This window comes from Chiloscyllium plagiosum, chromosome 23, assembly GCF_004010195.1.
Source record: "Chiloscyllium plagiosum isolate BGI_BamShark_2017 chromosome 23, ASM401019v2, whole genome shotgun sequence".
NCBI lineage: Eukaryota > Metazoa > Chordata > Chondrichthyes > Orectolobiformes > Hemiscylliidae > Chiloscyllium > Chiloscyllium plagiosum.
In genome coordinates, this window is record NC_057732.1 from 32,018,003 (window position 1) to 32,044,378 (window position 26,376).

The 26,376-nt window shown below is 41.4% G+C and overlaps 2 protein-coding genes across 2 annotated transcripts in view; one reads left to right on the forward strand and one right to left on the reverse strand.

The window, feature by feature from the left end:
• Positions 1-3,763, reverse strand: part of dnajc2 (DnaJ (Hsp40) homolog, subfamily C, member 2) — a 43,172-nt gene extending 39,409 nt beyond the window's left edge. Inside the window, exon 1 of the mRNA XM_043713834.1 lies at positions 3,496-3,763. Within this exon, the coding sequence (XP_043569769.1) occupies positions 3,496-3,550 (55 nt within the window). The 5' untranslated portion in view covers positions 3,551-3,763. The remainder of the gene's footprint in view (positions 1-3,495) is intronic.
• A 7,095-nt stretch (positions 3,764-10,858) lies between these two features.
• Positions 10,859-26,376, forward strand: part of psmc2 (proteasome 26S subunit, ATPase 2) — a 29,826-nt gene continuing 14,308 nt past the window's right edge. The window contains exons 1-4 of the mRNA XM_043713845.1: positions 10,859-11,016; positions 16,666-16,703; positions 18,885-18,966; positions 22,404-22,503. Coding sequence (XP_043569780.1) covers positions 10,947-11,016; positions 16,666-16,703; positions 18,885-18,966; positions 22,404-22,503 — 290 coding nt within the window. The 5' untranslated portion in view covers positions 10,859-10,946. The remainder of the gene's footprint in view (positions 11,017-16,665; positions 16,704-18,884; positions 18,967-22,403; positions 22,504-26,376) is intronic.

Here is a 26,376-nt window from a genome sequence, read left to right on the forward strand (position 1 = left end):
AACAAAGAGACCTTGGAGTGCAGGTTCATAGCTTCTTGAAAGTGCAGTTGTAGGTAGATAGGATAAGTAAAGAATGCGTTTGGTATGCTTTCCTTTATCGGTCAGAGTACTGAGTACAGGAGTTGGGAGGTCATGTTGCGGCTGTACAGGACATTGTTTAGGCCACTGCTGGAATATTGCGTGCAATTCTGGTCTCCTTCCTATTGGAAAGATGTTGTAAAACTTGAAAGGGTTCAGAAAAGATTTACAAGGATGTTGCCAGGGTTGGAGGATTTGAGCTGTAGGGAGAGGCTGGACAGGCTGGGGCTGTTTTCCCTGGAGTGTTGGAGGCTGAGGGGAGACCTTATAGAGGTTTATAAAATTATGAGGGGCATGGATAGGGTAAATAGGCAAAGTCTTTTCCTGGGGTCAGGGAGTCCAGAACTAGAGGGCATAGGTTTAGGGTGAGAGGGGAAAGATATAAAAGAGACCTAACGGGCAACCTTTTCACACAGAGGGTGGTAACATTTTAAGAGGCATTTGGATGGGTAAATGAATAGGAAGGGTCTGGAGGGATATGGGCAGGGTGCTGGTAAGTGGGACTAGATTGGGTTGGGATACTGGTCGGCATGGATGGGATGGACCGAAGAGTCTGTTTCCATGCTGTACATCTCTATGACTCTAATTGCACGTAATATTCCAACCAATGTCCTGAATAGCCGCAACATGACGTCCCAACTCCTGTACTCAATACTCTGACCAATAAAGGAAAGCATATCAAACGCCTTCTTAACTATCCTATCTACCTGTGGAATATCAAATTATTTCACAATGTAAAAAACCTAATATTTTAAAGACACTAAATTCTGAAGTTCAATGTTACTGTTTTTACTTTAATTCCATATCTATGTCCAAGTTTTTATGTTGCTCTCAAAAGTGACACATTGAAAAATTAAGGCGAATTGGTGGTTTTTAACTTGCTGTCTGCGAATACTTCGATGTGATTATACTTGATGCCTTCATTGTTGCTAGGTATCTGAGATCCCCTTAACTTGGCACCACATTCAAATGACCATTTGAAAAAAAGAGAAATATGCAACAGTGACTGCAAAGTCTTGGCTACAAAGCTGACTTCTCTACAAAGGAGTGCTTTCCAGAAATTTAAGAAAATTAACACTTGTGACGAATATCAAACTAAGTATTTTGTTTGAAAAGAATAATGAATTTAACTACTTTAGAAAGAAACTTAGAAATGATTACTCAAGACACATAGCTAAAACATTACCTACAAACTATAACCAATATTGTTTATGACTTATTAAAGATCTCTAGAAGACGATGGAATTGTTTGAACTACTACCATTTTGCAAAAATAGTATTTTTGAAAAATTAATATCTTTTATTGTAGTTGCAGATCATGTCTTCAGGTTGGTGCAGAATATTTTTGTGTGTTACTGTTAGGCATATTATTCACATTATATTTCAGCAAGGGGATTAAAAATGTGCAGTAAATTAGGTCACTGCATTTTAATTAGTTCAGTTTCTATTTATCAACTAATTCATCCATTCTATCGCATATTCCTAAAGTTAGTTCAAAAGGTAGATGTTATAATAATTCTTGACCAGCCAGGTAGTTGCTGTGAAGCATACACAACAAAAATTGAGCACTGTAAGCCATTGTAAGCAAACTACTTTCAACATGCATAATCTTTCAATTAATTTATTGTTCAAGCAAAGGAATCGACAGATTTATTAAATAGAGTTGCAAAGATCTGAAGACAACTTAGTCCAACATAGTTCATTCGTAAAGCTCCTCCGTTATGACCTCCATCTACTCTTATCCCTGACTGCTGCAAAGCTTCAACACAATCATCCCCTCATTCTGTACTTCCTACCTCCATCTTCCTCATTATACTTTTTACACATCATTCCTTTACAAAAACTGAGATGTAAGATGTAAATCAGAAATATGATGAATGCAACTTAAAAAAGACTTGTAAGCATTGGAGAAATAAAGTCTAGAAGTGGTATTAAGGATGATGGTTTCAAGAATGAAGTCCAAGTTTGGGAAGGAGGTGAACAACATTTCAAATAGTGAATGGTCTTGTTAGTGGAAAAGATATGGAGTTTGAAGGTCAGCTCTTGGTCAAGCAGGATGCCAGGGTTAAATAAAGTTTGATTCAGACCATGGTAAATAGCAATTCTGTGGCAAATGAGCAAATTGTACAACAAAGGTATTGAGTTTGGTCTTCCTGATTTTCAGATAGTAACTATGCCCTTAGTCTTTTTCACCCATCAAAATTCTTGGCTCATCTTTTTCTGACCTCAAAAGGTAACATTTACATTGAATACAGTAGCAGAGAGGGAACCAAACAGTATAATTATTCTTTCAAATCTAAACCCTATTTTCTCTCCATGATTAGTCTCTATAAAGCCCAAGTCAGGCCAATAACTGAACAATTGTCTCATTATAACTGGAAAGGATATAAGGTAAAACTAGTCACATGGCAAATTTTATCCTATCTACAAACTCCGTAACTATTCTCGCTTTGTACTATTATCAACACAATTATGGTCACTGCTGCTCTAATTTTTTTTCCATTTTTGTAGCTCCAAATACGCTAACTTTCACACTACCACTCTCGCAACGTCATGGTAATGAAATCGAGACTGAGTGGACAGCCTCCATTAACTCATTCCTTTCTGAAACTTCAAAATTGTAGAACTTATTATCCCTCATTTTCTTTCCTTTCTTCCTTCAACGATGTTAAATTGTTTTAAAATTCAAGTATGCCTTCTTTTAATTTAATTCTTCTTTCTTATTCTAACTATGATGAGTTCCTCCACAAGGGGTCTTGGAACTTCGTTTGATTTTCTCAATTTTAAATGAATATATCAACCAGTCCTCATCAATTAAAATTACGATAACAGACTTGTATCTACTGGTTTTTCTAAAACGAGGTCATACAAATAGCAAAAGTTAAATTCATATGAAATATCTCAACGTATTAAAGTTGACGTCAACTTAATCATTTGCGTTCATTACATTTACTCCTAGAATTCTCGTAATTTTGAGTTGAAACACGCGTTTAGTCTTCCTTGCTGCATTTTAAAAATACCAATACTTTGTTTCATAACCATTCTTTGTTCCTAGAAAATTGAACATAAGGTATACTGCGCCGTCCATGAATTCTATGTATTATGTATCATTATCAGTCTCTTTAAGGCTTCCAATTCAATCCTCACCAATACAGATCCTCTAAATATTGTAACCCCAGTAGTGGTGTCTGAGATAACCTTCCTAAAAGGTGGAGAAACTTCAAATGTTTCACGACTTAATCACTTGATAAAAACGTGAAACAACGCCACAGTGAATAAGGTCCGTTTCAGCCGTATATACGAATAAGACAGTGCACTTTCAGCCTGATTTCTGGTTTACTTTAACCTCTCGGTCTACGGGCTCCCCTCAGGGCCCAGAACAGAGACAGGCGGCTCTTTCTCTCCCCAAACTCTTACCTGGCAGGGTTTTAAAGACGGCGGTGGTGTGGCCTTCCTGCGCCTCGCACAACATCGTTAATGCACTCACTCCCTGGCCACACAAACTCTGTTCACAGGACCATCAAAAACAGGCTGTTAACTCCCCACTTCTTTGGCTGCTCCCAGCCGAAAAGCCGCCGCTGCCACCGGCTCCGCATGGACGCTACAACCAGCCGGCTGCCCTCACACTAGCGTTTCTGGGTCATTCCCTCCGCGTGCAGAGCATTGACTCCTCCGGCCAACCACTGAGGTCTTCAAAGAAACGTTCCGGAGAGCAATTCTACTAATGTATGCTGAGAGGGCGCTAGTGCCACAGTCTAAAGTCTTCCTTTCTCCATGTGAGACAGTCTACCCCAGACACGTGCAATGTCATTTGTGAACAGTTTGATGAAAAAAATTCCACTATTGCGTCCTGTTGGGATTGAATCTAGGACCAGTGGGCACAATTGAAATAAAAGGAAGATGCGACTTATGTCTGAGATAGTCATAGAGTCTAGATTAGAGTGGTGCTGGAAAAGCACAGTAAGTCAGGCAGCATCGGAGGAGCAGGAAAGTCGACACTTCAGGCAAAAGCCCTTCATCAGGAATGTAGGGATTTTGCGCAAGGGGCTTTCGCCTCATAGAGATGTACAGCACGGAAACAGACCCTTTGATACAACTCGTCCATGCAGACCAGGTATCCCAACCCAATCTAGTCCCACCTGCCAGCACCTGGCCCATATCTCTCCAAACCCTTCCTATTCATATACCCATCCAGATACCTTTTAAATGTTGCAATTATACTAGCCTCCATCACTTCCTCTGGCAGCTCATTCCATACACATACCACCCTCTGAGTGAAAACGTTTCCCCTTAGGTCTCTTTTATATCTTTCCCCTCTCACCCTGAACTTATGCCCTCTAGTTCTGGATTCCCCCACCCCAGGGAAAAGACTTTGTCTATTTATCCTTTCCATGCCCCTTATAATTTTATAAACCTCTAAAAGGTCACCCCTCGGCTTCCGACGCTCCAGGGAAAACAGCCCTGGCCTATTCAACCTCTCCCTATAGCTCAAATCCTCCAACCCTGGCAACATCCTTGTAAATCTTTTCTGAACCCTGAGGAAAGTTTTTTTTTGATGAAATGATTTTATTTAATTGAATTGGAATTTTTTAGTTGATTTTGAAATAAAGTGTTGCTATATATAAGTAAGTAGTCGATGTAAACTAGCAGATAAATCTTAAACAATGTTATACCTCCATAAGTAGGTTCTCTCCCCACCTTGGCTATCTGAGAAGGTGTTGAAACTTTTCAAATTATTTAGGGAGGCTCAGTCTTTAAGTACAGGTAGTTCTCATATAAAGGAGAAAGTGAGGACTGCATATGCTGGAGATCAGAGCTGAAATGTGTTGCTGGAAAAGCACAGCAGGTCAGGCAGCATCCAAGGAACAAGAGAATCGACGTTTCAGGCATAAGCCCTTCTTCAGGAATGAGGAAAGTGTGTACAGCAGGCTAAGATAAAAGGTAGGGAGGAGGGACTTGGGGGAGGGGCGTTGGAAATGCGATAGGTGGAGGGAGGTCCGCCTTCCTAACCTGCAATCTTCTTCCTGACCTCTCCGCCCCCACCCCACTCCGGCCTATCACCCTCACCTTGACCTCCCTCCACCTATCGAATTTCCAACGCCCCTCCCCCAAGCCCCTCCTCCCTATCTTTTATCTTAGCCTGCTGGACACACTTTCCTCAGTTCTCATATAAAACCTGTTTCAGCAGTGTGGTTTGGCTATAATGTCGCTGAAGAATTAGGGAAAGGTATTTTCGAGAACACTTACCTCTGTTCACAATAGTGCGATTCCAGTGGCAATCATTTCACACGCTTCATTCTGTGCATGTACCGATGTCAGCTGCCATCAGAGCATGTGAGGTACAACCTGTCTCATTCAACCCATGGACCACAATGCAATATCAGCTTTTAAGGCTTATTATTTAAGATGCACCTACAAGAGGCTGATTGCAGTTACTGACAGGGAATGTAAGGACAGTGTTCTTCAGTTTTGGAAGAGCTTTAACATCAAGAATGCAATTGACATTATTGTGGAGGCCTGGGGTGATATCAGTAAGGTGCTGAAAAAGCACAGCAGGTCAGGCAGCATTCGAGGAGCAGGAAAATTGACGTTTCGAGCAAAAGTCCTTCATATTTCCAGATGAAGGTCTTTTGCCCGAAATGTCGATATTTCTGCTCCTCGGATGCTGCCTGACCTGCTATGTTTTTCCAGCACCACACACTCGACTCTAATCTCCAGCATCTGCAGTCCTCAATTTCGCCTGATATCAGTAAGGATGCAGTTTGGTGGCAGCTTCTCCCAGATTTCTTTCAAGGTTTTAAAGGATGTGAACCACTAGAGGAGTTTCCAAAAATCATAGACCATTGTGTTGCCCTTGCAAAGCAGGTTGGCTTTGAAGAAGTGGAAAGTGAAGATATTGAAGAGTGACTTGAAGACTCACTGTGAAGTCCCCTCTACAGCCTATCAACAACAGCTTGTGGCTGAGGTGTACATGCAAGTTGGAGATGAAAAAGATGAAGTCCAGGATGCAACACCACAAGAGCTTTCCACTTTTCTTTTGTCTTCTATCCTGAGGGAAATTGAAAGGCAGTTGCAGCTGTGATAGAACAATGATTACAATGCAGAATGAAGCAAGCAATTCATTCAATATCATCTGGCATCTGATGAACAGCTTCTTCAAGACAGAAGACAAAGGGCAAAACAGCAAAAACTGGATGTCTTTTTTAAACCAACCCCCAAGAAACAGTCTGAAGACAATCAACCAAAACCATCCACTTCTGCAACCACAACTACAGCGGAAGGTGGTAATGACGATCCTGCATTAACAATACTTTTTCAATGTAATGTGTTAAATTTATTTTGTTTTGTTAATAAATATGATTAAACCTTCATTCAAGCTGTGCTTTACTTTGTGTTAGGCTTTTTGATGATTTTTAAGCAATCTTGAATGATATTTTTTGCTGGTCTGTCCCAGCCCCACTTTTCCCATAGGCCCTATTATTTCTATTAAGCAATTTTGTGTTAAGTGAGATTTCACTGGAACACAGCTACAGTGTTATAGGAGAACTACCTGTATATTTAGGGTAGAGATTGGTAGATTTCTGAATACCAGTGTTGTATAGTGTTATGTGGATAGAGTGAATGAAAGGCATTGAAGTATCCAATCAGCAATGATTGTATTGAATGATGGATAGGTGGACCAGGCTGAATAATCCACTCCTGTTCCTATAAATAATACACATGAATGTAGCATCTTTAACATAAACTAACCCCGTAGATGTTTCATGGATGTGGGTCTCAAAGGAGGAGTCTGTGAGGTGTAGAGAGTTAGAAGGAATTCCAGAGTTTAGGACTTTGATGGTTGACATCACATTTGGTAATTCAAGACAAAAGACACATGGACAAAAAAGGACATCAAAGTTGGAAGAATAGAGTTCTCTGAAGGCTGGACGAGGGTAAATCACAGGTAACAGTTTGTTGATGGTGGGGCCAGCCAGGAGATTATTAGAATTGTTGAAGTAAAACAAAAGCAAAATGGGTAAGAGGGCCAATGCATAGTTTACAAAGGAAATTAAAGATAGTATCCGATCCAAGGAAAGAGCATACGGATTGGCCAAGAAAAATAATAGGTCTGAGGATTGGGAGCAGATTAGGATTAAGCAAAGAAGGACCAATGAATTGATTAAGAAGAAGAAAATACAGTGTGAAAGTAAGCTTGCAGGGAACATAAAAACTGACACTAAGAGTTTCAATAGGTATGTGAAGAGAAAGAGATTGGTGAAGACAAATGTAGGTCCCCCACAGACAAAAATAGGGAAATGTATAGTAGGGGACAAAGAAATGGCTGAGCAACTGAATATATATCTTGGTTCTGTCTTCACAAAAGAAGACACAAATCAGTTACCGGAAATGTTGGAAAATGCGAGATTTAGTGAGAGGGAAGAACTGAAAGAGATCAATATTAGTAGAGAAATGGTGCTGAGAAAACTGATGGGATTGAAGGCAGATAAGTCCCCAGAACCTGATAATCTACATCCCTGAGCACATAAGGAAGTGGCTCGAAAAATTGCGGATGCATTGGTGGTTGGCTTCCAGGATTCTGTGACTCTGGAACAGTCCTTGCACATTGGAGGGTAGCTAATGTCACTCCAATATTAAAAAAGGGAAGTCGAGAGAAAACAGGGAATTATAGACCAGTAAAGCTAACATTGCTAGTGAGGAAAATTCTCAAATCCATTATCAGGGACTTTATAGCAGAGCATTTAGAAAGCAGGATCAGACAGAGTCAACGTGGATTTTTGAAGGGGAAATCATGCTTGACAAACCTGTTGGAATTCTATGAAGATGTAACTAGTAGAGTTGACAGGGGGGAGCCAGTTGATCTGGTATATTTGGACCATCAGACAGCATTTGACAAAGATGTTATTGTGCAAGATTAAAGTGCACGGGATTGGGGTAAGTGTATTGAGATGGATAGAAAACTGGTTAGAGACAAAAAAAACTGCAGATGCTGGAATCCAAGGTAGACAAGTGGGAGGCTGGAAGAACACAGTAAACATCAAGAAGTGGAGAAGTCAAATTTTCTGGTGTAACCCTTCTTCAGGACTGGGGTGCATGTAAGGGGAGATGCAGATAAAGGAGGTGGGGTTCGGGAAGGACGGGATGGTGAGGTAGGGATAGGTGAACACAGGTAGAGGTTATCACCTGGTTAGTCAATGGGAGGAATGAATCCAATTGGTAGCTGGAAGGAAGGGTCGATTAGAGGAATGGAAGGGAGGGGTCGGGCTGGGAAGGGAGTCGGGGATGGGATTTAAAATTGGAGAACTCACTGTTGAGTCCTCCGGGCTGTAGTCTGCCCAGGTGGGAGATGAGATGTTGTTTCTCCAATTTGTAGTCTGATTCGCTGATTGGTGAAGACCAAGGATGCTCATTGTCAGAAAGGGAGTGAGAAGGGGAAGTAAAATGGGTGGTGACAGGGACGTTAGTTCGGCCCTTGCGAGCCCAGTTGAGATGCTCAGCAAAAAGTGCCCTGAGTTACATTTGGTCTCACTGATGTAGAGAAGACCACATCAGGAGCACCGGATACAGTAAACTAGGTTGGAAGAGAGGCAGGTGAACTGGTTAGCAGAGAGGAAAGAAGGTGTAGGAATTAATGGGTCCTTTTCAAATTGGCAAGCAGTAACTAGTGGGGTGCCACAGGGATCAGTGCTGGGACCCCAGCTATTCATAAAATATAATGAATGATTTGGATAAGGGAACAAAATGTAACATCTCAAAGTTTGCAGATGATACCAAGATGGGTGGGAGAGTGAACTGTAACGAGGATGCAGATATCCTTCAGCATGATCTGGACAGGTTGGGGAGTGAGCAAATCGATGGCAGATACCGTACAATTTGGATAAATATGAAGTTATTCACTTTGGAAGCAAAAGCAAGAAGGCAGATTACTACCTGAATGGGCTGTAAATTGGGAGGGGGAGTGTGTAGCAGGACCTGGGTGTCCTTGTGCACCAGTCGCTGAAGGTAAACATGCAAGTGCAGCAAGCAGCAAAGAAGGCAAATGGTATGTCAGCCTTTATTTCCAATACAGGAGCAAGGATGTGTTGTTACAGTTATACAGGGCCTTGGTGAGGCCACAACTAGAATATTGTGTGCAATTTTGGTTTCCTTTTCTTGGCCTCCTGGCTTTCGAGGGAGTGCAGTGAAGGTTTACTAAGCTGATAATTGGGATGGCGGGACTCATGTATGAGGAGAGATTGACTAGGTTAGGATTGTTTTCACTGGAGTTTAGACGAAGGAGAGGGGAGCTCATAGAGACTTATAAAATTCTATCAGAACTAGACAGGGTTGATGCAGGGAGGATGTTCTTGATGGCAGGTGTGTCCAGAACCAGGGGTCACAGTCTCACATTTCAGAGTAGACCATTTAGAATGGAAATGAGACGTTTCTTCGCCCCAAGAGTGCTGAGCCTGTGGAATTAATTACCACAGGAAGTAGTTGATGCTAAACATTGAATGTATTCAAGAGGTGGCTACATATAGGACTTGAGGTGAATGGGATCAAAGATTATGGGGACAAAGTAGGATTAGGTTATTGAGTCAATCGGTCATGATCGTGATGAATGGCACAGCAGGCTCGAAGGGCCAAATGGCCTCCTCCTGCTCATATCTTCTATGTTCTATGTTTAATTCTGGAGAATCTCTGCAAGTCTGGCATCATCTGTGGTCAAAGTTAATAATCACACAACACCAGGTTATAGTCCAATAGGTTTATTTGGAAGCATTAACTTTCGAAGCTCTGCTTCTTCATCAGGTAGTTGTCGAGCAGGACCATAAGACACAGAATTTATAGCAAAAGGTTACATTGTCATGTGGCTGAAATATATTAAGCAAATGTAGATTAAATCTGTCATCTTTTAGAATAGTTTTGCTAGTTTTGGTTCGTTAATATATAAATCCCAGAACTCCTTTTAACTCTGACTGGGAGGGAACACTCCTGTCTGTTGATTGTTGTGTGGTGTCCATTCATCTGTTGCCTTCGCCTCTGCTCGGTCTCACCAATGTACCATGCCTCAGGGCATCCTTGCCTGCAGCAAATGAGATAGACGACATTGGCTTAGTCACATGAGTACCTGCCATGAACATGGTGGGTGGTGTCTCCACGTGTAATGGTGGTATCCCTGTCCACTCTTGACACGTCTTGCAGAGTTTGCTGCGATAAGGCACGGTGGATGGGCGGCACGGTGGCAAAGTGGTTAGCACTGCTGCCTCACAGCGCCAGAGACCCGAGTTCAATTCCCGACTCAGGCGACTGACTGTGTGGAGTTTGCACATTCTCCCCGTGTCTGCGTGGGTTTCCTCCGGGTGCTCCGGTTTCCTCCCACAGTCCAAAGATGTGCGGGTCAGGTGAATTGGCCATACTAAATTGCCCGTAGTGTTAGGTTAAAGGGGTAAATGTAGGGGTATGGGTGGGTTGCGCTTCGGCGGGTCGGTGTGGACTTGTTGGGCCGAAGGGCCTGTTTCCACACTGTAAGTAATCTAATCTAATCTAAGTAATCTAATCTAAAAAAAAGGTTGTACGGTGTTGTATAAATTGTTGTACCAACAATTTATTCCAAAATCAGCTAAAACCTCCACTGCTATTAAATGAAATGCTTTCATCAATAATAACTAATCTCACATTAATATGTGCTCTGATGGGAAATGTTGTTTCAGCACAATTTGTTTTGCCCATCACAAAGATGGCGACGGCGGGACCAAGTAGTCACGGAGCGGATACTGGCAAGGTAATTTCCGGTGCACCGCGGTGCACTTTGGGAGCAGGGCCTGGAATAGTGCTGTGTAACGCTCCGAGTTTAGGTTTGAGGCCGAGCCTGAATTGTTGTGATCATGCCAGATTACCTGGGAACCGATCAACGTAAAGCTAAGGAAGAAAAAGAAGAAGAAAAGCCCATTCGAGGTGAGTTGATGGCTTAAACTGGTGTCGGGAATGGAGTCTGGTCTTGTCTGGTTTGGGCGCAGAGGCCCTGTTACTGTGCCGTTCAGGAGCAGAATCCAACTCCTCGGGTCATGACCATCATTTTATTTTCTTTATCCAAAATCATCAGCCTCTACTTTGACCTGTCAAGCCAATTCTATTCGTGCCATTTTGCTGCGCCCAAATTGACGGTCTGACAGCCTTGAATACATTCAATGAACCAGCTTCTATTGCCGATTTCAGTAAATTCCAAAACTAACGACCAGAGAGGCGTAGAGATGTACAGCACGGAAACAGACTCTTCGGTCCAACTCATCCCTGCCGACCTTCCTAACCTAATCTCGTCCCGCCTGCCAGCACCGGGCCCGTAACCCTCCAAACCCTTACTATACATATACCCATCAATAAATCTTTTAAATGTTGCAATTGTTCCAGCCTCTACCACATCCTCTGGCAGCTCATTCCATTCACGTACCACCCTCTGTGTGAAAAAGTTGCCCCTTAGGCCTCTTTTCCACTCTTGCCCTTAACCTATGCTGTCTAGTTCTCGACTTCCCCACCCCAGGGAAAAGACTTTATCTATTTATTCTATCCATGCCCTTAATGATTTTATAAACCTCTATAAAGTGACCCCTCAGCATCCAAAGTGTCAGGGAAAACAGCCCCAGCCAATTCAACCTCTCCCTATAGTTCGAATTCTCAAGTTTCACAACATCATTCTGATAAGAAAGAGACCAGAATTGCACGCAATATTCCAAAAGTGGCCTAACCAACGTCGTGTGAAGTTGCAACATGACCTCCCAACCCCTGTACTCAATACTGACCAATAAAGGAAAGCATATCAAATGTTGCCTTCACTATCCTATCTTGCTGTGACTCAAATTTCAAGGAGTTATGAACCTGCACTCCAAGGTCTCTTTGTTCAGCAACACTCCCTCGGATCTTACCATTAAGTGTATATGTGCTGCTAAGATTTGCTTTCCCAAAACGCAGCACCTCACATTTATCTGAATTAAATGTCATCTGCCACCCCTCCACCCATTGGCCCATCTGATCAAGATCCCGTTGTAATCTGAGGTAACCTTCTTCGCTGTCCACTACACCTCCAACTTTGGTGTCATCTGCAAACTTACTAACTATACCTCCTCTGTTCACATCCAATTCATTTAGATAAATGACAAAATGTAGTGGACCCAGCAGTGTTCCTTGTGGCACTCCACTGGTCACAGGTCTCCAGTCTGAAAAACAACCCTCCACCAACACCCTCTTTTCTTCCACCTTTGAGCCAGTTCTGCATCCAAATGGATAGTTTTCCTTGTATTCCATGAGATCTAATCTTGCTAACCGGTCTCCCATGGCGAACCTTGTCGAACGCATTATTGAAATCCATATCGATTATGTCCGCCACTCTGCCCTCATCAATCCTCTTTGTTACTTCTTCAAAAAACTCAATCAAGTTTGTGAGACATGATTTCCCATGCACAAAGCCATGTTGACTATCCCTAATCAGTCCTTGTCTTTCCAAATATGTGAAAATCCTGTCCCTCAGGATTCCCTCCAACAACTTGCCCACCACTAACGTCAGGCTCACCGATCTATAGTTCCCTGGCTTGTCCTTACCACCCTTCTTAAACAGTGGCACCACGTTAGCCAACCTCCAGTCTCCCAGAACTCACCTGTGACTATCAATGGTACAAATATCTCCGTAAGGGGCCCAGCAATCACTCCCCTAGCTTCCCACAGAGTTCTAGGGTACACCTGATCAGGTCCTTTGTATTTCAAGACATCCAGAATGTCATCCTGTTTAATACAGACATTTTTCAAGATGTGACCATCTGTTTCCCTATATTCAATATCTTCCATCTCCTTTTCTACAGTAAATACTGATGCAAAATACTCTTTTAGTATTTCCCGCACCTCCTGCGGTTCCCCACAAAGGCCACCTTGCTGATCTTTGAGGGCCCTTATTCTCTCCCTAGTTCCCCTTTTGTCATTAATGTATTTGTAAAAACCCTTTGGATTCTCCTTAGCCCAACTTGCCAAAGCTATCTCCTGTCCCCTTTTTGTCTCCTGATTTCCCTCTTATGTATAGTCCTACTGCCTTTATACTCTTATAAGGATTCACTCAATCTATCCTGTCTATACCTTACATGTGCTTCTTTCTTTTTCTTAAGCAAACCCTGAATTTCTCTGATCATCTAGATTCCTTACACCTACCAGCCTTTCTTTTCGTCCTAAAAGGAATGTACTGTCTCTGAATCTCATTGTCTCATTCCTGAAGGCTTCCCATTTTCTCGTCATTCCTTTACCTGCGAAAATCTGACCCCAACCAGCTTTTGAAAGTTCTTGCCCAATAGAGTCATAGAGATGTACAGCATGGAAACAGGCCCTTCGGTCCAAAATTAGCCTGGAAATAGATTTCTCACCTCCCTATTAAATCAGAAATTCTTTATCCTTAAACTCTGACCCTCCCCAGTTCTGTGTTTCCCCTATTTTTGATTTTTTCAGTAAATGTAAATTGTTTTTAGTAAAACTGTTTCAAGATAGTGCTTGGGTGGGCAAGCCTTGACTTTGCAAGGGCAGTAAAACTAGGGCTTGCAGTTTCCAAATTTAGAATAGTAAAGATGATCCTTGCCAAATTTTCAAAGTCAGACTTATTCGTTAATTTTAACTTGACACCGGGTACATGGAAAAACATGTACATTGCCAGATGTTTGTGTTAATTTTGGGGACTTGAGTTAGTAGCTCACCCCAGTTTTAAGATGATTGTTACCAAAGCAAGGTTTTTTTTGGCATTAGTGATTGGGTGTAGTAGTTAGGAGTATTGTTGTTTTTATTGGAAGTGAGCCTTTTTTAATGTGTAAAGTGCAGCAATAAAGCTGGCCATCATTCATGTTGAGAGTTTCCCATCCATTAAAATGTGTTCGGTGGAAGTAGCCATGCAAGCAGCTGGAGGCTTCCAAGCCCATAGTACATTGGACAAAATACTTAATAATTGGAGTGATATCTGCATCTGCTGTTGGGTTTGTTGTAACTCTTTGACTATAGCCACTATAGACCAAATAGAACAACATAGAACAGTACAGCACAGTACAAGCCCTTTGGCCTTCGATGCTATGCTGGCCTTTTATCTTAGCTGAAAATGTGTTGCTGGAACAGCGCAGCAGGTCAGGCAGTATTCAGGGAACAGGAGAATCGACGTTTCGGGCATAAGCCCTTCTTCAGGAATGAGGAAAGTCTTTCCTCATTCCTGAAGAAGGGCTTATGCCCGAAACGTCGATTCTCCTGTTCCCTAGATGCTGCCTGACCTGCTGCGCTGTTCCAGCAACACATTTTCAGCTCTGATCTCCAGCATCTGCAGACCTCACTTTCTCCTGGCCTTTTCTCTTACTCAAAGATCAAACTAACCTACATAACCTTCATTGTACTATCTTGCATGTGGGTGAAAGTGACGACTGCAGATGCTGGAGATCAGAGTCTAGATTAGAGTGGTGCTCGAAAAGCACAGCAGGTCAGGCAGCATCCGAGGAGCAGGAAAGCCCTTTTGCCCGAAACATGATTTTCCTCCTCATCGGATGCTGCTTATCTTGCATGTGTCTATCCAAAAGCCGCTTAAATGCCCCTAATGTATCTGACTCTACTATCACTGCTGGTAGAGCATTCCACGCACCCACCACTCTGAGAAAAGAACCTACGTCTGACATCTCTGCAAATCCTTCCTCCAATCCCCTTAAAATTATAGCTGAAAATGTGTTGCTGGAGAAGCACAGCAGGTCAGGCAGCATCCAGGGAACAGGAGAATCAACGTTTCGGGCATAAGCCCTTCTTCAGGGCTTATGCCCGAAACATCGATTCCCCTGTTCCCTGGATGCTGCCTGACCTGCTGCGCTTCTCCAGCAACACATTTTCAGCTCTGATCTCCAGCATCTACAGACCTCACTTTCCCCTTAAAATTATACCCCCTCGTGATAGACATTTCTGCCATGGGAAAATGTCTCTGGCTATCCACTCTATTTATGCCTTTCAACATCTTGTCCACCTCTAGCAAATCACCTCTCATCCTTCTCTACTCCAGTAAGAAAAGCCCTAGTTCCCTCAACCTTTATTCATAGGTTGTGCCCTCCAGTCCAGACAGCATTCTGGTAAATCTCCTCTGCACCCTCTCTAAAACTTTCACATCCTACCTATAAAGAGGTGAGCAGACCGGAACATAATATTCCAAGTGTGGTCTCATCAGGGCTCTACAGGGCTGCAGCATAACCTTGCAGTTCTTAAACTCAATCACCCTGCTAATGAGAACCAGTACACCATACAGCTTCTTAACAACCCTCTCAAGCTGGGTGACAACTTTGAGGGAGCTATGGATATGGTCCCCAAGATCCCTCTGTTCCTCCACACTGCCGAGAATCCTGCCTTTAACCCTGTATTCTGCATTCAAGTTCGACCTTCCAAAGTGAATCACTTCACACTTTTCCAGGTTGAACTCCGTCTGTCACTTATCAGACCAATTCTGCATCCTGTCAATGTCTCGGTACAACCTACAACAGCATTATCCACAACTCCAACAACCTTTGTGTCATTATACACTTACTAAGCCAACCTTCTACTTCCTTATCCAAATCATTTTATATAAACATCACAAAGAGCAGAGGTCCCAAATCGATCCCTGTGGAACACCACTGGTAACCAAGCTTCAGGCTGAATGCTTTCCATCTACCACCATCCTCTGTCTTCTCTGGACCAGCCAATTCCGAATCCAGATTTCCCTGTATCCCATGCCTCCTCAGATATGTTTATCTCTTGGATTGTCTGGAAATAATGATTTGTGGGTATAAGACCATTTTTGCATGGACCATGAAATGGAGGAAGCATGCAAATGACTTCTTAATGGCCTTCTGAGTCACATTGAGGTGTTCCAAAATATTAATTTTTAAATTTATACTCCTATCTCTTAACTCTTCAGGTTTACTGTATGACAAATCTTGCTCTCCTTTATAGTATCTTTCTTAGTCTGGTGAACCTGTATGGACTGTCACTCAATAGTCAGTTCTAAAGTCTTGAGGTAAGTGGGGACTGGTTAATTCAGTTACTCAATGTCTAAGATTTGATGCAGAATGATACCACCACTATGGGTTCAATCCCTATGCCTGTGATAGTTCTTGAAGACTTAACATTTGCCTTGCCTATGCTTAATGCAGAATTGTGTTCTGTATAACTACTAGTCTAACAGCAGGAGGTGCCTACGGTTTCTCATGGTTAATTATCTTTACCTAAACTAACTTGCTATTTATTGACTTGCATAAGAACATCCTTGCCGTTAAAGTTGAGATCACGTTCAGCTGCTTCTCTCTCTTTGTCCAGCTTGTGAAACCCCAACATCCCACACAATCTTAGCTTTCATCTAAATGCATACTGTGTCTCTGATAGCTACTCAAGCTCTCAGTGAGCACTAACTTCAAGTATTTTTACTTCATTTTAAACTGATTATTTTCCCTTTAATTTTATTTGTGAAAGTAGTTTCCATGTTATCATCAAAAACATTACTTTTTAGCCCAGTTATCATATAATGATTCTTAATTCCAGCTAATATATTTTTCATTTCTGATTATACCTCCTTTTATTTGATTGCAGCATTAGATGAAGGGGATATTGCCCTCCTGAAGACTTACGTAAGTACTCTAGTATATTCAGTTGCCAAGCTTATAAACTGTAAATTTCAACTCGAATCGTTTGTTGCTTTTTCCACAATGTTTATAATTTAGCTCCTTGTTTGAATGAAACTAATCTTGCTTCAAGCTAATACTCCTGATGGAATCAGCATATTTACAAAGTAAATAAATTAAATATAGAGAAAGCAACTAACCAGGTTCTAGTTGAGTTCCTACATTTTAAAAAATTGTCACCGTGGAGTGAAATGATTGCTGTGGCTGTATTTTTCTCCTTCTCTTTGAAGAATCCAATTTCTCTGCTCCTTCTTCAGAGAATCAACCTGCTACATGAAAGAATTGGGCTCACCAACTTGAGTCTATTTTTAACTGCTGGGAACAGAAGCCTGGTGCCTAGGATTCAGTTGTCTGCTTGACTGCATCAGGTCAGAGGTCTTCAGGTTGACATATTATTTTAATAGAAGGACCCATTCAGACTGTAGTCTCCCTTCCTCCTTAGACCTATGAGGACACTTCTGAAACACTTATTCGATAGGATTCTTGAAAAGGACTTATGCCCGAAACGTCGATTCTCCTGTTCCTTGGATGCTGCCTGACCTGCTGCGCTTTTCCAGCAACACATTTTCAGCCCAAACTTATTCGATATTCAGCTTCAGGAAGTGATGAGTTTTGAGAGCAAGGCAGTTTGTGCGACTTCCTATGCTGGTGCATTTTGAGCCTCCTGGTGTCTGCAGGGAAAAGATCATCTTCAAAGTACATCACTGCTGACAGCTAACAAAGCACTCCCATTGACACAAACTCAAAGAAAACCACATGTTTAGTTTAAATTGTAGTGGAACATGTGCCACGCCCTACTCACTGACAACAGATCTCTCATTTGATGGCACACTCTCCTGGTTGACTGTAAACATCACTAATAGCAACCTGATAACTGATCAGTGTGATAAAGGCCCACAATTCAACTTTTAATAGAAAATCCAAACTACCATCAATCATTTGAGGATGGATGAAGGAAATGTGGCCATTTGCTCCAAGAGAAATATGAAGAACATTTCAGTTTGTGACCAGGGCTATCCAAGTCTTATCATTCTTCTTTGGCAACTTCTAGACCTGTGACCTCTACTACTTTGAAGGACAAAAGCAGCAGATACATGGGAACAGCACCAAATGCAGGTTCCTCTCAACCACTCACCGTCCTTATCTGGAATTCTATCATTGTTCTTTCACTGTCACTGAAATTCTGGAATTCCTTCCTGGTGTACCTAGATTTTGAAGACTCTAGCAAATCAAGAAGGCAACTTACCATCACCATTAGCAAGTTTTGAGAAGATCTGTCATAAGAGTGAAAAAAACCCCATACAGACAACAAGCAAAGCTAATGTCATTTACAAAATACCTTGCAAGAACTGTACCAAACACTACATCTGACAAACAGGCAGAAAAGTAGCCACTGGGAAACATGAACATCAACTAGCCACAAAAAGACATGATCCACTCTCACTAGTATCCTTACATATAGATGAAGAAGGATACCACTTCGACTGGGACAACATATCCATCCTGAGACAAGCCAGAGACATGTATGAGAATTCCTAGAAGCGTGGCATTCCAACCGGAACTCTATCAACAAAAACATCAACTTAGACCCCATTTACTACCCTTTGAGAAAAACAACAGGAAATGATGTCACCAACACAAGGAACCCTCAACACATATATAGAAAGTGGGTCACTAACACCAGTGCTTCACCAGAATCTCACTGATGTTACCTTGTATAGTGACAAAACATCTGAAAATGAACCTTCCAGCTCAGCTAGCAAACTTACATCCATTACCATCACCATGTCAAGGGAAATTAGAAATGCTGGCCTAACCAGCAATGTCCACATCTCATGAAGAGGTTTATGTATGATACTGGTTTGTATACATGTTTTTCAAAGTTATTTTTCAGTCGAAAGCAGAAATAAAGGCATTTGTGGGCTTGGTGGTTAGTAAGCATGATTTCTTTCTTTTAGAATGTTGGTGCGTTTAAAATCATTGGAAAAGTTCATTTGTTTAATTTTTTAAGGGCATCAGATTTTATTGACCCCAGTGATCAAGCTGCATATTATCTGGCTTATGTCAGTTCATACCTGATTTCGTGGCAATAATGTGACTATCTTTCTCATTTTTCATGTTTTGTAGGGTCAGAGTACATATTCCAGGCAAATCAAACAAGTAGAGGATGACATCCAGCAGCTTCTCAAGAAAATTAATGAGCTGACCGGTATGTTTGAATAAAACCAATTAAGGACTATTTTGATCTTTCACCTGAAGAATAAGAGGTGACTTGATTGAGACTTATAAGAGGATCCTCCTAACAAGTAGATGTGGAGAAAATGTTTTGGAAAATCTATGCCTAGGGCTCAAAATATTTAAAAATCAGGGGTTATCCATTTAAAAAGACAAGGAGTATTCAGATTTTTAATCTTTTGAATTCTGTTCCCGAAAAGGTGGTGGAAGCGAAGCCCCTGAATGTTTTTAATAGAGTACATAGTTTCTTGTTAAGCAAGAGGTTGAAAGATAATCAGGGAGATAGAAATTTGGATTTGAGGTTACACTCAGATTGACCATATTCTTAATGAATGGCAAAGTGGGTTCAAGGAACTGGAATCAGGTGGAGGAAAAACAACCCATAAAATTCTAAACTTTTCCAGCAGTATTTTAATTAATGTTGTCAGTGTGATGCCTTTTTGATCCAAATTTGTTTTAAAAATAATGTTCATAAAAAGAATTTCATTAGTCCTGAAGTGTATGTGGTGGGTGGTCTAAGATTGCAACACTTCAGAATTATAACCGTTCTGATTGTTAAAGGAATGCAGTTTAATTTGTATCAGATTATATAGGCGTGGGTTAAGTATTGTCGTTTGTGCTGTCACTCAAAACACGTAGAACTCTCAAAGGGAAGGAATTCCAGAATTTTGACTCTGAGACGCTGAAAGGACAGCAATATATTCCCTAGTCAGGTTAGTGAGTTGCTTGGAGGGGAACTTGCAGTTGGTGGTGGTCTCATGTACCTGCTGCCCTTGTTCTTCTAAATGATAGGTCTTGGGTTTGGAATTCCGGTCAAAGGGGTCTTGCTGAATTTCTGCAGTGCACCCCATAGACAGTGCACATTTGCAGCTACTGAGCCTCTGTGATAGAGGGACTGAGTGTTTGTGGATTCTGTGCTATCAGCTTGCTTTTTCATTTTATTTATATTTCAATTTCTGGTCAATGGTAACTCCAGGTTGTTGTCAATTCAGAAATGGTAATGCCATTGATTGTTGAGAGGTTAGGGTTAGATTTTTTCTTCCTGGAGATTGCCATTGCCTGGCATTTGTGTGGAGTGAATGGTATTTGCCACTTTGTAGTCTGAGTCGAGGGTGTGGTGCTGGAAAAGCCTAGCAAGTCAAGCAGCATCTGAGGAGCAGGAGAATTGACGTTTCAGGCATAAGACCTTCATCAGGAATAAGGCTTGTGGGCCGAGGGTGCTGAGAAATAAATGGAAGGGGGTTGGGGCTGGGAGGAAGGTAACTGAGAATGGCTTAGAAAAGGTGGACGCTGGGAATTTGTTTCTGTCGGGCAGGGATACTAGGATCCGTGGGCACAGCCTTAAAATTAGAGGGGGTCAATTTACAACGGAAATGAAGAGACATTTCTTCAGCCAGAGAGTGGTGGGTCTGTGGATTCATTGCCACTGAGCACAGTGGAGGCCAGGACATTAAATGTGTTCAAGGCAGAGATTGATAAATTCTTAATCTCGCAAGGAACTAAGGGATACGGGAAGAATGCAAGTAAGTGGCGTTGAAATTCCCATCAGCCATGATTGAATGGCAGAGTGGACTCGATGGGCCGAATGGCATCACTTCCACTCCTATGTCTTATGGTCTTACAGAGTTGGAGGCTTGAGACTGAGATAAGGTGAAATCCACATTAATCTTGTGTGGTTGCAGGTCCCAAGGTGAAAGATGAGGCGGTCTTCCTCCAGGTGTCAGGTGGTTACAGTTTTGTGATGGAGGAAGCCAAGGACCTGCATGTCCTTGGTGGAGTGGGATTGGGATTGGGATTTGAAGTTTTCAGCCATGGTGTGGTGGAGTTGGGTTGGTGCAGGTGTCCCAGAGATGTTCGTTGAAACGAACTTGCTTTGGGACCTTGCAACCACACGGGATTAATGTGGTTTTCACCAGTTTCCTCATTTCCCCTTCCTCCCCCCACCTTATCCCAATCCCAAGCCTCCAACTCAGCACCACCCTCTTGACCTATCCATTGTCGTTCCCGTCTATCTGCTTCACCATGCTCTTTGACCTATCACTTTCTCTCCCACCTTCATCTACCTATTTATTACATTTTCAGCTACTTCCGCCCAACTCCCTACCCACCTCACGTTTATCTCTCATCCCGCCCACATGCCTCATTCCTGATGAAGGGCTTATGCCTGAAATGTTGATTCTTCTGCCCCTCGGATGCTGTCTGACCTGCTGTGTTTTTCCAGCACACTCATGATTCTGATATCCAGCATCTGCAGTCCTCACTTTCTCTCTCCTTTGTAGTCTAAGCCTAGATTTTGTCTAGGTCATGCTGTGTTTTGGCATGGACTGCTTCAGTTTCTGAGGAGTCTTGAATGGTGCTGAATATTGTAAAATCACAGCAAATATACCTCCTTTTGTGTTCTAGACTGTTGAGCCACTGGCTTCAAGACCCCTTGTCTTCTGTATTGACAAATGGAAAAGCAGACCTCTTCTTGAGAATAATTTACTTGATCTACTCACAGGAATTATTTCTTTCTGTGTTATCTTTCTCTTTCAGTTTACATCTGCACCAATCATTTATTTCTCCCCAAACCTCTGTTTATAACTATAATTCCTCTCCTAAGTCTCACCGCTTCTTTCTGAACTTTCTTCCAGTTGGTACTGCTTTGAAGCTTAAGTTATGTTATCACATGGACAATTTTGTTAGTTATCCGATAGCTGCTAACTTTGTTTTAAGCAGATTAAAACAAAATACTGCAGATGCTGGAAATCTGAAATATAATCAGAAAGAGCTGAGGAAAATCAGCAAATCAGGCAGCATCTGTGAAGAAAGAAATTGTGAATATTTTAAGTCCAGTAAGACAATTTGGATTTCTTGCTCATTGCAATTCTCTATGTTAAAAAAATCTAAATTTTAATGTTCTATTGTATTTTAGTTTAGTCGGAGGAGAAAATTAACTGGTTACTTGAAATGTCAAACAAATATGGATACGTTTATTTCTGCTTTCTATGTAGCATTTTGATTTCTCTTGTATTAAAATTCCCATTTTTAAAGTTTGGGATTTCCTTTGATTTAAGAATTTTGCAAACTAATATTATATTGACCATGACCATATTATCATAAACCAATAATAGTTTTAAAACTTTGAGACACCATCTGAGTCACATTTAATATATGCTTGGTTATTTCCTAACATTTGCATTTTTTTACAAATATCTGATGTACGAGGAGATTATCATTGGATTGTTGTGGTTGAGGAAGGCAGCTCGTCACAACTTGCTCAAGGGCAGTTAGATTTGCATAACAAATGCTGGAATTACCAGTGACATTTGCATCCCATTTTTAAGATGTCACTTATTGTCCTGACCAATTTAACTTGCCAAAATAAATGTAAACTTTTTTTTTAAAAGATCGGATTCCTTTTGTTTGTAGGTATCAAGGAGTCTGATACTGGTCTGGCTCCTCCAGCACTATGGGATTTGGCAGCTGACAAACAAACTCTGCAAAGTGAGCAGCCGTTGCAGGTTGCAAGGTATGTATTTTTTAAAATCATCTTAAAACTGAAGAAGTTATGAATTTCCTGATATTGTTAAGATTGCTTACTTGTCACCTGGAACTCAAAACCTATATATTTTGTTAATGTAACTGTCTTTCATTCCTGATGAATAGATGGCAGTACAGTGTATTTGAATTAATTTGTTCCTCCAGTATTTTCCTTCCTTGTGTTATCTGTTATTGACAGGAAAATTGGACAACACAATATTGTAATTTGTAATACTGATAATTAAAATTACAAAGGATATTGATCGGTGAAAATGAAAAGGTAATGAACTCAGCCTGGGAAGTCATTGAAGTGCAATTAAATTAAAATTATCTAAAGTGAGGAGAAGTTGGGAGTTTTTTATTTTATTTAGGGTTATTTAAAATGAAATGTTTTGTGATTTGACATAATCGAGCCAGAGATGGTTGGAGGTTAGAGGAAACAACATTACAAACAAAGGTGCAGGCAGTTCAGTAACATTTGTTTGGATTATTTTTTAAAGAACCAAATGGCCACTTCTAATTCTAAAGGTGCATTGGAGATGAATTAAAACCTAATAGTTCTGTCAATAACAAAGAACAGAAAAATCTTTTTGACTAATGCAGTCATATTGTCACTTAATTGCATGGTTGCATAGCATAAATGTTTCAGAAACAGAGATTTTTGTCTTCATAATAAAAGATAGTTGCCTCAGTCCCACAGGACCATACAGCTGCTCTGTTGTTAGAGACGATTGATGGTGGTGTAACCTCAGAGTTACCATGCTTTGGGTGAGGGGTGAGGCTGAAAAGATGTGCCCTTCATGATAATCTCAGCCATGTGAATTTCCAGAGACGGACATTGTTCCACCATTTCTATTACCATGTCATAACAGTTCAGAACTTCATATAACTATCCGTATTTGATGTCCATGGTCACGTGCAAGCAGATGGGATTAGTTTAGAACGGAACCGTGGTCAGTGCAGATATGGATGTCCGAAGAGCCTATTCCTGTGCTGTATTGTACCATGTTCTGATCATCTCCCAAGTATTGAAACTCAATACATTCCAATTAAACAATTTGAATATGGAAAAATGTTAAGTGTGGGAGCAACTTATTTTAACAATGTTTTCTTGAACTGAAGGATGTAGATTTATTTCCTCTAACTTTTCCTTTGGTAATATACTTCAAGAGGAGTAAAGTGAACAAGAACATTTTTACTGTTGCTAATGTGGGCAGTTATCCAATTATCCAATATATATTGAAATTCAACTGAAATACTTAATCTTTTCTTATCCTGGAACTTTACATTGCCATCCAAAGATTGTGTTGTGCTAGTTCCAATTTAGTACACAGTGGGCATGTCTAGTGAACATATCTTTCCGATATTGATCTCTATTTGGATGTACTTAATTTTGGATGATCCTAACTTCCAAACAGAGAGAATGGAAGACTTGTCACTTGCCATGACAGCGATGCTTTGGAAGATGTGTTAGAAGCTATAAAGGGGTGTTTGGCATTGTTACTAATATAAAACTAAGTGTATGACTTCATGCTGGTAGAGTATGCAGTCTTGAGATGTACAGCACGGAATCAGACCCTTCAGTCCAACTCGTCCATGCAGACCAGCTATCCCAACCCAATCTAGTCCCATCTGCCAGCACCTTGTCCTTATCCCTCCAAACCCTTCCTTTTCATATAACCATCCAGATGCCTTTTTAAATGTTGCAAATGTACTAACCTCCACCACTTCCTCTGGCAGCCCAATCCACACACACTACCCTATGCGTGAAAAAGTTACCCCTTAGGTCTCTTTTATGTCTTTCCCCTCTCACCCTAAACCTATGCCCTCTAATTCTGGATTTTCCCATCCCAGTGGATAAATAAACCTTGTCTATTTACTCTATCCACGCCCTTCACGATTTTGTAAACCTCTAAGATCACCCCTCAGCCTCCGACGCTCCAGGGAAAATAGCCCCAGCCTGTTCAACCTCTCCTTGTAACTCAAATCCTCCTATCCCAGCAACATCTTTGTAAGTCTTTTCTGAACCCTTGCGAGTTTCACAACATCCTTCTGATAGGAAGGACACCAGAATTGCTTGCAATATTCCAACAGTGGCCTAACCAATGTCCTGTACGGCCATAACATGACCTCCCAACTCCTGTACTCAATACTCTGACCAATAAAGGAAAGCTTACCAAATGCCACCTTCACTATCCTATCTACCTGCAACTCTACTTTCAAGGAAGTGTGAACCAACACTCCCTAGGACCTTACCATTAAGTGTATAAGTCCTGCTAAGATTTGCTTTCCCAAAATGCAGTACTTCGCATTTATCTAAATTAAACTCCATGTGCTACTCCTCAGCTCATTGGCCCATCTGATCAAGGTCCTGTTGTAATCCAAGGTAACCTTCTTTGCTGTCCACTACACCTCCAATTTTGGTGTCATCTGCAAACTATACCTCTACACCTCTTACTAACTATACCAGTTATGCTCACATCTAAATCATTTATATAAGTGATGAAAAGTAGTGGACCTAGCACAGATCCTTGTGCCACTCCACTAGTCACAGGCCTCCAGTCTGAAAAACAACCCTTCACCACCATTCTCTGTCTTCTACCTTTGAGCCAGTTCTGTATCTAAATGGCTAGTTCTCCCTGTATTCCATAAGACCTAACCTTGCCAACCAGTCTCCCACAGGGAACCTTGTCGAAAGCCTTACTGAAGTACGTCTACTGCTTTGCCTTCATCAACCCTCTTTGTTATTTCTTCAAAAAACTCAACCAAGTTTGTGAAACATGATTTCTCATGCACAAAGCCATGTTGACTATCCCTAATCAGCCATTACCTTTCCAAATAGATGTACATCCTGTCCCTCAGTATTCCCTCCAACAACTTGCCCACCACCGATGTTAAGCTCACTGGTCTATAGTTCCCTGGCATGCCTTTTTAAATAGTGGCAACGCATTAACAACCTCCAGTCTTCCGGCATGCCACCTGTGACTATCGATGATACAAATATCTCAGCAAAGGGCCCAGCAATCACTTCCCTACCTTCCCACAGAGTTCTAGGGTATACCTGATCAGGTCTTGGGGATTTATCCACCTTTATGCATTTTAAGACATCCAGCACTTCCTCTTCTATAATATGGACATTTTTCAAGATGTCACCATTTATTTCCCTACATTCTATATCTTCCATGTCCTTTTCCACAATAAAAACTGATGCAACTCATTTAGCATGTCCTGCAACTCCCCACAAAGGCCATATTGCTGGTCTTTGAGGGGATCTATTCTTTCCCTAGTTAACCTTTTGTCCTTAATGTATTTGGGAAAAACCCTTTGGATTTTCCTTAACTCGATTTATCAAAGCTATCTCATGTCCTCTTCTTGCCCTCCTGATTTCTTACTGCCTTTGTACTCTTCTAAGGATTCATTCGATCTATCCTGTCTATACCTGACATATGATTCCTTCTTTTTCTTAACCAAACCTGTAATGTCTTTAGTCATCCAGCATTCTCTATACCTACCAGCTTTTCCTTTTACCCTAACAAGAATGTACTGTTTCTGGGCACTCGTTACCTCATTTCTGAAGGCTTCCCATTTTCCAGCCATCCGTTTATCTGCGAACATCTGCCCCCAATCAGCTTTTGAAAGTTCTTGCCTAATATCATCAAAATTGGCCTTTCTCCAATTTAGAACTTCAACTTATAGGTCTGGTCTATCCTTTTCCATCACTATTTTAAAACTAATAGAATTTTGGTTGCTGGCCCCAAAGTGCTCCCGCACTGACACCTCAACCACCTGCCCTATCTTATTTCCCAAGAGTAGGTCAAGTTTTGCACCTTCTCTAGTAGGTACATCCACATACTGAATCAGA